We start from the raw sequence: 13633 nt of genomic DNA on the forward strand, positions 1-13633 counted from the left end.
AAGAAAGGCCTCATGATCTACTTCCAAAAAATCAGCCATTGAAAACCCTATGGAGCACAGCTGTACTCTGACACTCATGGGGTCACCATGAGTCGGGTTTGACTCCGGGATAACTAGTTTTTCTAGAAAAGGAAACCTAGGCCTAAGAAGGCCTGGAGGCCAGGAATGTGAAATCAGATGAGAATCTCTGTACCCCAAGGGGGAAAGGTGATGTAGTAGCTGTATGTGGAGAGACTAGACAGGAGAAAGATAGCATGCAGATTCCTGGCTACAGAAATCACAGACACTGGAATGTTCAAGCTGATGAGAACTGAAGAACAAAATCAACAGCTGACAGGAAGTGTCAGATGACTGGTATTGTAAAAAATTGAAACATACCCTTGTCTGTGGTTCTCAGTAAGATTTGTTGTTCGTGAGTTTCCCTTTCATGAGGCCATTTGGCACTATTTCCACCTTCAGATAAATTCTATTAAGAAAATAAGTAGGTTCAGGAAGGAAACAGCACAACAAGGAGAAGTCCTACCCACTGGGTCCTCAGGGGCCAAACAACTGAAGTGAGATGGGAAGGAAGCGAAAATCTTGGCTTTTTCAAAAGCTTTGAAGAAAAACTCAACTTTTCCCAATCAGACACACGTTCATGAAGGAAGAACAATTTGCATCATTAAGAAAATGTTAAATCACTCTATTAGACTGGAAGTGTGTTCTGTTGGTCTAAACTAGTCTGTTTCTAGGAAAATAGACCTGTAGCCAATTCTACATGTATGCTCTTGGCTCCCAAATACACTTAATCTAACGCGCTTCCAGTCTATCTCAAAATGGCAGGGCATAGTCATTTGGATGTACTGAACGAATTGTTTGTGGTTTCCTCTCATTGGAAAGTTGATCAGAAGCAATTGTTTGATTGTTCCTTAAATCGAGTGGCCTACAATTAGCCTGGTCTGGTCATGTTTTGGAGCCCTGGTGGCACTACAGCTGCAAACCAAAAGGATGACAGTTCAAATCCACAAGCTGCTCCTTGGAAACCCTATGGGGCGGTTCTACTCTGTCCTATAGGATTGCTACGGGTCGGAATCAACTCGACGGCAATGGGTTTGGCTTTTTTTGTTTGTTTGGTCATGTTTTATAATATGTCCACTTGGAAGCCTCAAACTGGCAGTCTGTAGGCTAAATTTGGCCCACATAGTGGTACTGTTGTCCTTGTTGTTACAGAACTTGAATATTTTATATGGGACACTCTCCAGGTGCTACAATCCTCACCACTCCCTATTGTCTTATTCTCTGCCAACTTCATACATGAATTTTATCTACTTACTCCTTAAAGGCAGTTAAATCTGTGATCCCAGGTCTATATCCAATCTACAGACTGCACTATCCTGCTTCTTTTATTTCAGTAAGGTACTCATGATACCCATTGGTTTATTACATGATTGATATGAGCCTAATATTTACATTATTGTTCCCACAAATAAATATTTCCATCAACCTGAAGTTTGCTAGCAGCCCTTTGGAGTCAATCCCCTTCCCTACTCTCAGCCCTTTGCAACCACCGGTCTGCTTTCTGTCCCTATAGTTTTTCCTTTTCCAGAATGTCATATAAATGAAACTGTACAGTATGGAGACTTTTGCATCTGAGTTTTTAATTTAGCATGATGTCTTTGAGATTCATCTGTGTTGTTACATGTATCAATAGTTTGTTTCCTTTATTACTGAATATTATTCCGTTTTATGAATGGATCACAAATTGTTTATCTGTTTAGCAGTTGGTGAACATTTGGTCTGTTTCCCCAGTAAACGGTGATCTATTGCTAATTTTAATTTACTCTCTGTTGGTCACTATAAACTCTCCACGATAGCTCTTCCTCTCAGTTTCAATGTGTTACGTGTACATTTGTATTGCTTTTCTGTAAATAGGAGCTAAAGGACTGTTCTTGTTTTCTTCTGTGTTAGGTCTAATACCCAAGGGTTGAAACCTTTCTGATTTTATAACTTGCCATTACTGTTTTGCACCCCTCAGATTCTCTTGGGATCCCAGCAGTGTATGGGATCTCCCTATGGTGTTTGGGTTTATGTTTACTTGACCTACTTGGCACAGAGAGCAGATATTTCCAAACAAGCTTTTCCCTAGTACCTGCGGTTAGCAGCTGAACTCAGCCCACAGCTTCATAGCTTTCATAAAAACAGTGATAAACATAAACTACGGATGTGTAAACTGAGCAAGAAGTGGGCAGAAGCTACACAAGGGAAAAAAAACCTCTGCCGAGAGATATAAAAAAAAGTAAAGCAAATGGAAAGACACCATATGCATGAGGATAGGAAGAAGTGTTATTTTAAAGATACTACTTCTTCCTAAACCGAGTCATGAATCAGTGTAGTCCATGAAAATATCAGCAGGCTTTTTGGGGAAGAAACTTGAAAAAAATGATATCTAAGTTTATCTGGCAAAGCAGGCTTGAGAATATGACCAGAACATCTGTGAAAATGAAGAGTAACTCTACGAAATCTAAGAACAGATAGTGAGCTAACAATATTTACAGCGTTTTCACACTGGAAAAGACATGAAAAGACCGAACAGTAGAACAGAATAGAGTCTAGACATAGACCTACGGACATGTGAGAATTTAGTGTATGATAAAGGTGGCCTTTCAAATCAGCATAGGAGAGGGATTATTGAATAAACAATGCTGGGGTGACTGGCTGACCATTTAGAAAAGAAGTAAGTAGGACCCCGACCCCATTCTGCACACCAACATTACTTCAAGATGGATCAAAGATTTAAAAGTAGAAAGTCATAAATGTTTTAGAACAGAGCTGCCCATTAAAACTCTCTGGAACGAAGGAAATTCTTTTTATCACTGCAGTTCAATACGGTGGCCACTAGCCACACGTGACTACTGAGCCTTTGAAATGTGACTATGCAAACGAAAAGCTGAATTTTTAATGTTATTTAGTTTTAATTAATTTCAATTTACACAGCCACATGTAGTTAGTGACCACCATACTGGACAGCACAGTAGAAGAAAACACAGGCAAATTAATTTATAATTTGATAAAGAAAACCCACTAAATATAAATAAAAGTAAATCTGATAACATTACATTTTAAACATATGAATGGCAAAGAGAAGTTGAAATCTACACGTTTCTAACATGAATAACAGACTAAAGGCTAACTTCCTTCATTTACTAAGAGCTTATAGAAAGCAACAATAAAAAAGACAACACTATATAAATATTGGCAAGGATAGAAACAGGCAATTAAAAAAAAAAATACAGATGCCCAATAAATAGAAGGGAAGCTGAAAAACCTAAATCATAATTACACATATGCAAATCAGACCACAAGTACACCATTTTACCTACCAGATACACAAAAGCGAAAAAAGATGAACCATATCTAGCACTGGTGAGGATGCAGGGAAATGGAAACTCTCATATTGTGCCGAGGGCAGTCCAACTTTTCGGGAGGAATATTTAGTAGTATCCAAATTTTGACCACTCATACCCTTTGATCCAGCAACGCCGCTAAGAAATGTACTCTACAGATATTTTTACAAAAGTTCATCAATGCAGCACTGTTTTTAATGGTGGAAAACTGGAAACAACCCAAGCATCTCTCCAAAAGGAATTAGTCAGATATTGGTGGTGTAAATGGTTAACGCACTCGGCTGCTAGTCAAAAGGTTGGAGATTCAAGTCCACCCAGAGGTGCCTCTGAAGAAAGGCCTGGTGCTCTTATTTCTGAAAAATCAGCCATTGAAAACCCTGTGGAGGACAGTTCTGCTCTATCACACATGCACTGGGTCGCCATGAGTCAGAGTTGACTCAACAGCAGCTCGGTTTTTTTGTTATTGTTGTTTTTTTAGGGGGGTTATCCATTCAATAAAAGGCTGTGTAGCCCTTTCAAAGAATGTAGTAAACCTGTATGTGCTGATGTAGAGCAACCTCTAAGATCACACACACACTAGTATGCTATACCTTGTGGTTTAAAAAAGGTAAATAGATATGGAGACAAATACGCATATGCCTCTACTCCTAACCCGTATCAAAGAATAAAAGGAACACTTAACAGTGGTTATCCCGGGAAAGAACAACTTGGCTGGGAGTGAGGGGGGAGAGGAAAGAAAAGCTTTCACTTTGAATTTGGTATATTTCTGTACCAAAAAAAAAAAAAAAGTTTAACACCATGCTCAATATTTTTACCTAACATTATGACTCCAGAGAAAGATGATGATGTATTTGGGAAAACACTAGCAGTGAAGGCATTAGTATGTTGAACAGCATCTCCTTGAGCAGTTATGAGCACTGAACAGAACCTAAGGTTTAACAGCCAGTTCACTGAGTTTATGACGATGGGCCAGGATTGAGCACTTTGCTAGGTGCTGTTTGGTCTTGGTTGGAGTAAGAGACACAAAGGCAGAGAACACACATGGTTTCTCTTTGGAGTCTTAGTCAAACTCTTTTGATTGCACATGGAAAAGCTTGTAAAAATCCAACTCTTCTCCATTTTTGCTGATGCACCAAAGGCTGAGAACAATGTAATAGATGCCTTTTGAAAGAGACCCACCCCAAAGGACTTCTGGACAGAAGGAGGGGACCAGGACACCAAGAGGCTGGAGGTGTGCCATCTGATGTGGAAGTGTGTTTGTGTGTGTGTGTACATGGGGGCGGGGCTGATGGTCCAGCAGAGAGAGAGGCACTGTTGCCCATGTCGAGGCATCTGCAGTCAGATGTCCCCAGCCAGGGAATCTTCCAGTAACATGTAAGACCCTCAGCTTTGGGAATGTGCCATAGCCTAGGGCACCATGCAGGATGACATCAGTGCCAGTCAAAGAGATCTTTTTTGTCTCTCCCCCTCTTCCCACCTCCAACCAGGAGGGCTCTGTGGCTGCCTCCAAGGAGAGCGAGGAAGAGGAAGATTACTAGCTAAGAAGTAGGAAGTTCATCCTTCCTCTTTGAAACCAAACCTGTTGCTGTTGAGGTCGACCCCAACTCATGGCGACTCCACATGTGCCAAAGTAGAACTCTTTTCCATAGGGTTTTCAATGGCTGATTTTTTGGAAACAGATCACCAGGACTTTCTTCCAAGGCACCTCTGGGTAGACTCCAACTTCTAACATTTTCAGTTAGCATCTGAGTGTGTTAACCTTTTTCACCACATAGGGTCTCCCTGCCTTTGTAGCCTGAAGCAATTCTGAACTGTGAGAGGCGAGGTTTGATGGTTAAATTGAACTAGAAATTTTGGTTTTCTAAAAAAAAGTTTCATCAAGTTTAGATTTACAGGAAAGTTGCAAAGCTAGGAAGCAGAGTTCCCCTATACCCTTTATCCAATTTCTCCCATTAGTGGCATGTTATATTACATCTGGCAAAACTAAGGCACTGATATTTGTACATAACTATGAACTAAACTCAAGACTTATTAAAATTTTAAAATTTGAATTTTACCAATTTTTCCACTAATATATCCTCTTTCAGTTCCAGGATCCAATCCAAGGTACCACATTGCTTTCAGTTGTCATGTCTCCCCAGTACCCTCTGATCTGTGACAGTTTTTCAGACTGTCTTTGTTCTTCATGACCCTGACAGTCTTGAGGAGTACTGGTATCCTACAGAACGTCCCTCAATCTCAGTTCGTCTGATGTTTTTCTCATGATTAGACTGGAGTTATAGAGACATTTTAATTTTAAACTGAGACTGTGGGTCTAATAGAGACTGGAGGCTTTTTTTCTTTTACTCAGATCCAGAGGGGCCTGTTTGAGGTTGCATCCAAGGATCAAGAGAAAAGGATTCTGCTGATTGGGGGCGGAGGGAGGAGCAAAAAATGTTTTCTGCTTGACTCTCTGGAGTCTTATTCTATTATACTAGTAAAGAAGCCAGTTCAAACTGGCTTAAACAAAAAGGGAATTTATTGGAAAGACATTGGGGTATCTCATGAACCCAAGAGCAAGAATCCAAGACTAATTTCTCTTTGTTGCTTCATCACCCTTCCCTTCCCCTCCCCCCCCCTTTTTTTCTCCATTTGTCCGCTTTCTTCTGCCTGCAGGCCAGCCCTCACTAGCTCAGTGGGCACAGAGCCAGATGTGACCAGCCCAGGGCTTCCCAAATTACATCTCCTGAGTTCAAGGAACCAGCAAATACTATCAAACTGAATATGCTTAGAAGACAGAATCAATCCAGTGGGTCCATATTGGGGCAGGGGATCTCCCTTAGTCCGATCAAGCTATAGCCAGGAGGTAGGGTCCTACAGGACAAAGGTGGCTTCCAAAGACACCCCTTGGGAAAAGAGTAGAGGTTCTCATAAAAGAGGGATACGGACAGGATGACAACCCCCTAAAGATATATACTTAAGGAAAAAAAAAATATATGTAGATATATATATATATATATATGTAGTCCCAGGGTGGTAGAAATAGTTCATGAGCTTGGCTGCTAAGCCAAAGGTTGGAGGTTCTAGTCCGCCCGGGGTGCCTCCAAAGAAAGGTGTGGTGGTGATCTACTTCTGAAAAATCAGCCGTGTAAACTCCATGGAGAGCAGTTCTACATCGCCATGAGTTGGAGTTGACTCAACTGATGTATATATATATACGTGTGTGTGTGTATTATATATTATACTTAAAAGCTGACATAATAAAAATATCCACAATTAATTGAGCCTTGTCCTTATTTTGTGTTAGGTCCTGTGCCAAGTGGCTTAAACACATTAGCTCATTTAATCCTCACAAAAATCCTATGAGACATTATTATTCTCATTTTAATAATAATGAAACCAAGTCACAAAGAAGTTAAGCAGTTCATTCAAGGCTCTAGCACTAGTAAGTGACAGATGCTGGATTAATAGCCAGGTCTTCCTGGCTCTAGAATCTGAGGTTTTAACTACTATTAATGACTTGATATGCGAAAAAGCCAGAGAACATGATGAAAATTGTAGGAAGTCAGAGATTAGAAAGATCTGTGTGAGTAGGAAGAATGAGAGAACTGTCCCAGAAAAGATTAGACCAGAGAAATTCCTTGACGGGTCAACTGGATTCAGATGCACAGAGGAAAGGACAGGGAACGAGGCCACAGTGAGAAAGGAAACACTGTGAGAGGATGATTATTGGCTTCAATACTTGGGCCAATCTTCAGTATTGGAGCTGATCCCAAAATGCTAAAATCCTAACACCAGTTTTAAAGGCTCTCAAGGGAGATCATGCATGTTCCCCACCTTTATGCCTCTTACTCCAACCAGGACCAAACAGCACCTAGCAAAGTGCTTAACTCCATACAGTCAGCCCCGACCCATGGACATCAATTCAGTGAACTGGCTATTAAACCCTGGATTCTATTCAGTGCTCTTAACTGCTCAAGGAGAAGCCATTCAATATAGTAAATGGCTTCACTCATATTGTTTCCCCTAATACTTCATCATCTTTCTGTACGGTCATAACAGTTAGATAACAAATACTGAGCATTGTGCTAAGTGTTTTTCATGGATTTTTTTTTCCATTCAATGCTTACAATAACCCTTTGAGTTCGAAGTTATCATTATGCCCCCTTTATAGATAAGGAAATGGAAGCGTAGAGAATGAAGAAATTTGCCCAGGCTCACAGAGCTATCAGAGTCAGGATTTGAACAGAGGCAGTGACCTCAAAGTGACCTCTTGGCCTCTACGCTCTCATTTTGCTTTTCCAAAGTTATTTCCATCGTTCTTTTTCCTGCCAACAGTTACTTTTCACTTTGGCAGTGAAAATGGCCACTGACAAGGGAATGCATCCCTCTCCTGTCAAATATCTTCTAGTCTGTCAGTTTTAGATCATCAGTGCCCTTCTTCTAGCCTTAGGCAAAATATCTAAGCTGGGCTGTGAGAAAGGGCATAAGAGGAAGTTTAAAAAGAAGAGCACAGATTTTTATTTGGGAGGAGATAAAGTTAAAATGGGACTGGAAGGCTCTAAAATGTCATTGAGGGGTTCTGTTTTACAGAGAAGTTGAGTAACTTGCCCACTGGCATGCCACCAGCTCATAGTAGAGACTAGACCCCAAACCCCCTGTATTCTCTTTCTGCTGGGGAGATGGGATGTGTGCAGCTTGAAAAACCTCTCTGGGTACAACTGAGCCAGGAGGACCTACCCTTATTCCCAACCCCACAGAGAATGAGCGCTGTAGGGAAAGTGAAGAGGACAAGATAGAGAGAAAGGGGACTCCTTTTTCAAAATGGAATGATCTGTTTGTTTTTGAATAACACATGGTCACTGCACACATTTACACAATACAGAGAAAGTGAAGAATCCTATAATCTTAACTTCCAGTAAACCACTAACCACTATTATGCATATATGTATTTCTCTGAGTGTGTGTATGAGATTATACTTTATATTTGGTTCTCTAACCTATTGCTTTCACTTCATATTTGTGGACGTTTCACCATCAATATAAGAAGATCGACCGTACCTTTCAATGGCTGCACAGCACAATATTTCACTGTGTGGATGTCCTATAATTTATTAACCAGTCCCTCACTGATGGACATTTTAATAGTTTCTTCTGTTGGTGGTGTTACAAACAATGTGGCATTGACATATCCTTACACATTTATCTTTTCTGTATGACTTATTAGTTCCTTAGGATAAGTTCCTGGGGGGAAGTTAAGATAAATTGCTGAGGCAAAGGGTATGGATATTTAATGTTTGAAATCATATTGCCAGATTGCCCTCCAGGAAGGATGTAACATGTATGTTTTCTCTAACAGTATACCAGAGTGCTTACTTTCTTACAACACTGACCACTGTGCATCTTTCAAATCTTTGCCAATCTCCTAGGGGAATATGATATTGCAATGTTATTTTAATTTGCATTTCCTGCTTTACTAGCATCTTTTCATTTCTTACTGGACACTTGCATTTCTTCCATGACTTGCATGCTCAGATCCTTTACCTGGTTTCCTGTTTGGGTATTCATCCTTTGCTTACTGATTCTCTCATTGTTGTTAGTTGGCATTGAGTTGATTTCAATTCACAGTGACCCCATGTATGTAGAGTAGAATGACTCCACAGTGCTTTTAAGGCTGTGACCTTCTGAAAGCAGATTGCCAGGCCTGTCTTCCAAGGCACCTCTGGGTAGGTTCAAACCACCAACCTTTTGGTTAGTAGTCAAGCACTTAACCATCTGCACCACCCAGGTACTCCTATTAATCGATTTCTAAGGCTATTAACCTGGGTCTGTTGTATAAATCGTAAATATTTTTTCTCAGTTTGCAATTTGTGCTTCAAAATTATTTGTGGTACTTTTTTTGCACAGAAATTCCATTTTTTAGTGTTAAAATAAAGATCTCCCTTTACAGATTGATTGTTTAGTGATAGACTTCTTGCCTCCCACGCGGGAGACCTGGATTCTATTCCCAGTCAATGTACTTCATGTGCAGCCACCACCCATCTGTCACTGGAGGCTTGTGTGTTGCTATGATGCTGAGCAGGTTTCAGCGGAGCTTCCAGACTAAGACAGACTAGGAAGAAAGGCCTGTCAATCTACTCCCGAAAATCAGCCAATGAAAAACCTGTGGATCACAACATTCTGCTCTGCAGCCAATCACAAGGGTGGCACAAGGCCAGCAGCACTTTGTTCCATTGTACATGAGGTCACCATGTGTCTTGGGCTAACTGGGCAGCAGGTGACAATAACAACATGGTTTCTAAACGGGCACAATTTAGCCTAGAATTGTAACCACTATGAAACCAGCTACAATTCTGTGAACTGGTGTGTAATTTTTACTTTATCAGCCTCACAAATCATATCCCGTTACTTTTGCCCTTTAGACTTCTAATGGGTTTATATGTTATTGGCAAAATCATGCCCTACAAAGGAGAGGCACAGGAAACTACACTTCTGATGATTTAGCTTAAAATCAAACAAATGAAAGAAAGAAAGTTCCTTAAAGCTTCAGGTGGAGGCCGCAAAGGCAGGTCCCAGCATCCTGTTGACTAAGTGTGCTACCTGGTCCCACAGAACCCTGAGAACTCTTTTCCTCTAGAGCACATGAGAAACAAGCTTTCATTTCATTTACAATTTAGGCCAAATCTGACATATTTGATCTGGAAATTCTTTGCCTCTGGTCCCACCAAGAAAAACCAGTTGCCATCAAGTCAATTCTGACTCATGGCGACCCCATGAGTAAAACTGTGCTCTATAGGTTTTCAATGACTGTGACCTTTTGGAAGCAGATTGCCAGGACTTTCTTCCAAGGCACCTCTGAGTGAGTTCAAACCACCAACCTTTTAGTTAGTAATCAAGGCTTGACTGTTTGTGCCACCCAGGGATTCCTTCTAATCTCATGCCTGTCTTAAAAAACTCTTTTGTTACTGGGCTGAGGGCTGTGGGGACCATGATCACAGCTTCAGTTGGCATAACATAGTTTATAAAGAAAATGTTCTACATCCTACTTTGGTGAGTAGTGTCTAGGATTTTAAAAGCTTGTGAGCGACCATCTAAGGTACATCTACTGAACCCACACTATCTGGAGCTAGGGAGAATGAAAAAACCAAAGACGCATGTAGAAATTTTTGAAATGGTGTATCTTTGGCTATGTGTATTTTCACCAAAAAAAAAGGTTGAGAAGTTAGAGGGTTGATATGTTGTGGGGTTGTTAACCAATGTCATAAAACAATATGTGTACTACTGTTTCATGAGAAACTATTTGTTCTGTAAGCCTTCACCTGAAGTACAATAAAAAAAAAAAAAGAAAAGAAAACCAAAGACACAAGGGAAAGATAAGTCCAAAGGACTAATGGACCACAACTACCACAGCATCCACCAGACTGAGTCCAGTACAACTAGGTGGTGCCCGGCTATCACCACCGACTGCTCTGACAAGGATCACAACAGAGGGTCCTGGACAGAGCCAGAGAAAAATGTAGAACAAAATTCTAACTCACAAAAAAAGACCAGACTTATTGGTCTGACAGAGACTGGAGAAACCCCGAGAGTATGCCCCTTGGACACCCTTTTAACTCAGTACTGAAGTCACTTCTGAAGTTCACCCTTCAGCCAACGATTAGACAGGCCCATAAAACAAACAATATTACACGTAGCTCAACCATGTATATGAAAGAGTAAATGGGCACACCAGCCCAATGCAAGGACAAGAAGGCAGGAGGGGACAAGAAAGCTGGACAAGTGGAAATGAGTAGCTTAAGGTCGAGAAGGGGAGAGTGCTGACACTTCGAGGGATTGACAACTAACATCACAAAACAATATGTGTATTAATTCTTTAATAAGAAACTAAATTAGCTCTATAACCTAAAGCACAATTTTTTTTTAAAAAAAAGCTCTCTTCGTATGCATTGTTGGGCTGAATTAATAGCCACATGAAGTTCAGAACTCAGAGATTACACTGACAGCCAGAGAACTTCCTGAAACTTGGCTTAAACCCAAGGCCCTGCTATTACAGCATGTGAATGGGACTTTCAAATATAAATATTCCCTTTAAAATCAAATATAACTGAGTGACCAGAAACTGCAAGAAGTAGTTTATCCAACAAAGGACTTCATGAAGGTTCTAGTCTGAACGACTTATAAAAATGTGGTCCCTGCCTTCTTCTTCTTCTTTTTAAATTTTGGTAAATATATACATAACAAAACATTTGCCATTTCAACAATCTTCACATATACAATTTAGAGACATTAATTATGTTCATCATGTTGCTCAACTCTTATCCATTCCCAAATTTTTCCATCACCCTTACCAGAAGCTCAGTATCCCCTAAGCACTGAGTCCTCTTTTCCCCTCCCTCCTGCCCGCCTCTGGTGACCACCCATAAACTGTGTCTCTATTTGTTCCATATATTTTATGTGAGTGGGATCCTGCAATATGTGTCTTTTTGTGAGTTACTTATTTACTCGGCATGGTCCTTACCTTCTTCATAAACAATTTCTCCTAGAAAAACTTAATTGGGGAGTATCACCTTTAGCAGGTAACTTTTAGCTACAAAAGACATTATTTGCTTATGAAGAAAGGCAGAGTCTACCATGCTCATACTAACCAGAGCCATAAGCAGTGACACCGTCTCTTTCCAGCCAGGTCCCCAAAGCCACTTCCCAAACAGACCTACGGAGGCACCATTTTTCCTGCTACAGCCAAAGGCTTTCTTCACTCACCTCAGGAAATTTCTTTTTCTGCACATATTCTGTCGTGGCAGGGTCAAAATACTTGGCATATCCCTCATTGAGGCTGTAGATCTTGCCTTTCTTCTTTATCTTGACGTCTCTTTCCACCAGGATAAATTCACCAAGAGCCTAGAAAGATGAAGACAGATACCAGGAAACAAGCCAACAGCACACTCCCCTGTAGTCAGAAAACATTAGAAGATGTGGTCTGCTGGAAGAACCTAAGGGTTTGCCACAGTCATTCTGGAACCTTCCTAATGATGGTTTTATGGATTGTAACAAGAACAGTAATACTGTTGAGCCTACAGGAGAATCTTAAGCAGAGGTAAAATAATTACAAGGAAAGAGGGCCCAAAGCTTTCTTTCTAGTCCTTTGTAACTTCCACTGGTGATTCACACTTTGTTGCTCTGCCATCTAGGTTGCTCACGCATAAGGAATCTAGCTGTCTTTATCCTCTCAAGTTCTCATTCCCATTTAATTCCTGGTGTTTCTAGGAAGATTTGGGCCATTAACAAGGAGAAGGATGTACTTGACCATTAATTTGTGGTCCAGTTATTTTGTTTATCTTAATGACTTAATCCTAGAACTCATTAAATGTCGCTGGTACTCCAGCAACTCTTCTCTGAGGAAAAGAGGAAATCCCTTTAATCAGAAAATGTGTTCACTTGGCATAAAGAAATAGTTGGCAAAATTTGAAGGAATCCTAAGTTATTAATAAAATTGTGCCCAGCCCCTGTATAGACAGTGTTTTAGTCATCTAGTGCTGCTCTAACAGAAATACCACAAGTGGATGGCTTTAACAAAGAGAAATTTATTTCTTCACAGTGAAGTAGGCTAAAAGTCCAAATTCAGGGCGTCAGCTCCAGGGGAAGGCTTTCTTTCTCTGTTGGCCTTCTCGTCAATGTTCCCCTGGACTAGGAGCTTCTCCACGCAGGGACCTCGGGTCCAAAGGACACACTTTGCTCCTGGCACTGCTTTCTTGGTGGTACGAGGTCCCCCACTCTCTGCTTGCTTCCCTTTCCTTTTATCTCTTGAGAGATAAAAGGTGGTACAGGCCACACCCTAGGGAAACTCCCTTTACCTTGGATCAGGGATGTGACCTTAGCAAGGGTGTTATACAATCCCACCCTGATCCTCTTTAACATAAAATTACAATCACAAAATGGAGAACAACCACTTGGAATCAGGGCCCAGCCAAATTGATACACACGTTTTTGGGGGGACGTAATTCAATCCATGACAGACAGGTTCATAACTACCATGGTCAATATGCAGGACATCCCTCAGGGACCCCTACCTCTGAGAGCTGGTGATATTAGTCCCTAAGGATGTGATTGGCTAGTTTCAGATATCATCTTGGTGGTGTTAGTAGCTGTTGAGTCAGCTCCTACTCATGGTCACCTTAAGTACGACAGAACAAAACGTTACCTGGTCCTGTGCCATCCTCACAATCGTTGGAATGCCCAAACCCACTGTTGTAGCTACTGTGTATTTTGAGTGC

The 13633-nt window shown here is 40.9% G+C and overlaps 1 protein-coding gene across 1 annotated transcript in view; it reads right to left on the minus strand.

The window, feature by feature from the left end:
- FBP2 (fructose-bisphosphatase 2) overlaps positions 1-13633 on the minus strand; it is a 70637-nt gene that overhangs the window by 38600 nt on the left and 18404 nt on the right. The window contains exon 5 of the mRNA XM_004381322.1: positions 12123-12260. Coding sequence (XP_004381379.1) covers positions 12123-12260 — 138 coding nt within the window. The remainder of the gene's footprint in view (positions 1-12122; positions 12261-13633) is intronic.

Source organism: Trichechus manatus, unplaced genomic scaffold (assembly GCF_000243295.1).
Source record: "Trichechus manatus latirostris isolate Lorelei unplaced genomic scaffold, TriManLat1.0 scaffold00082, whole genome shotgun sequence".
NCBI classification, from domain to species: Eukaryota; Metazoa; Chordata; class Mammalia; order Sirenia; family Trichechidae; genus Trichechus; species Trichechus manatus.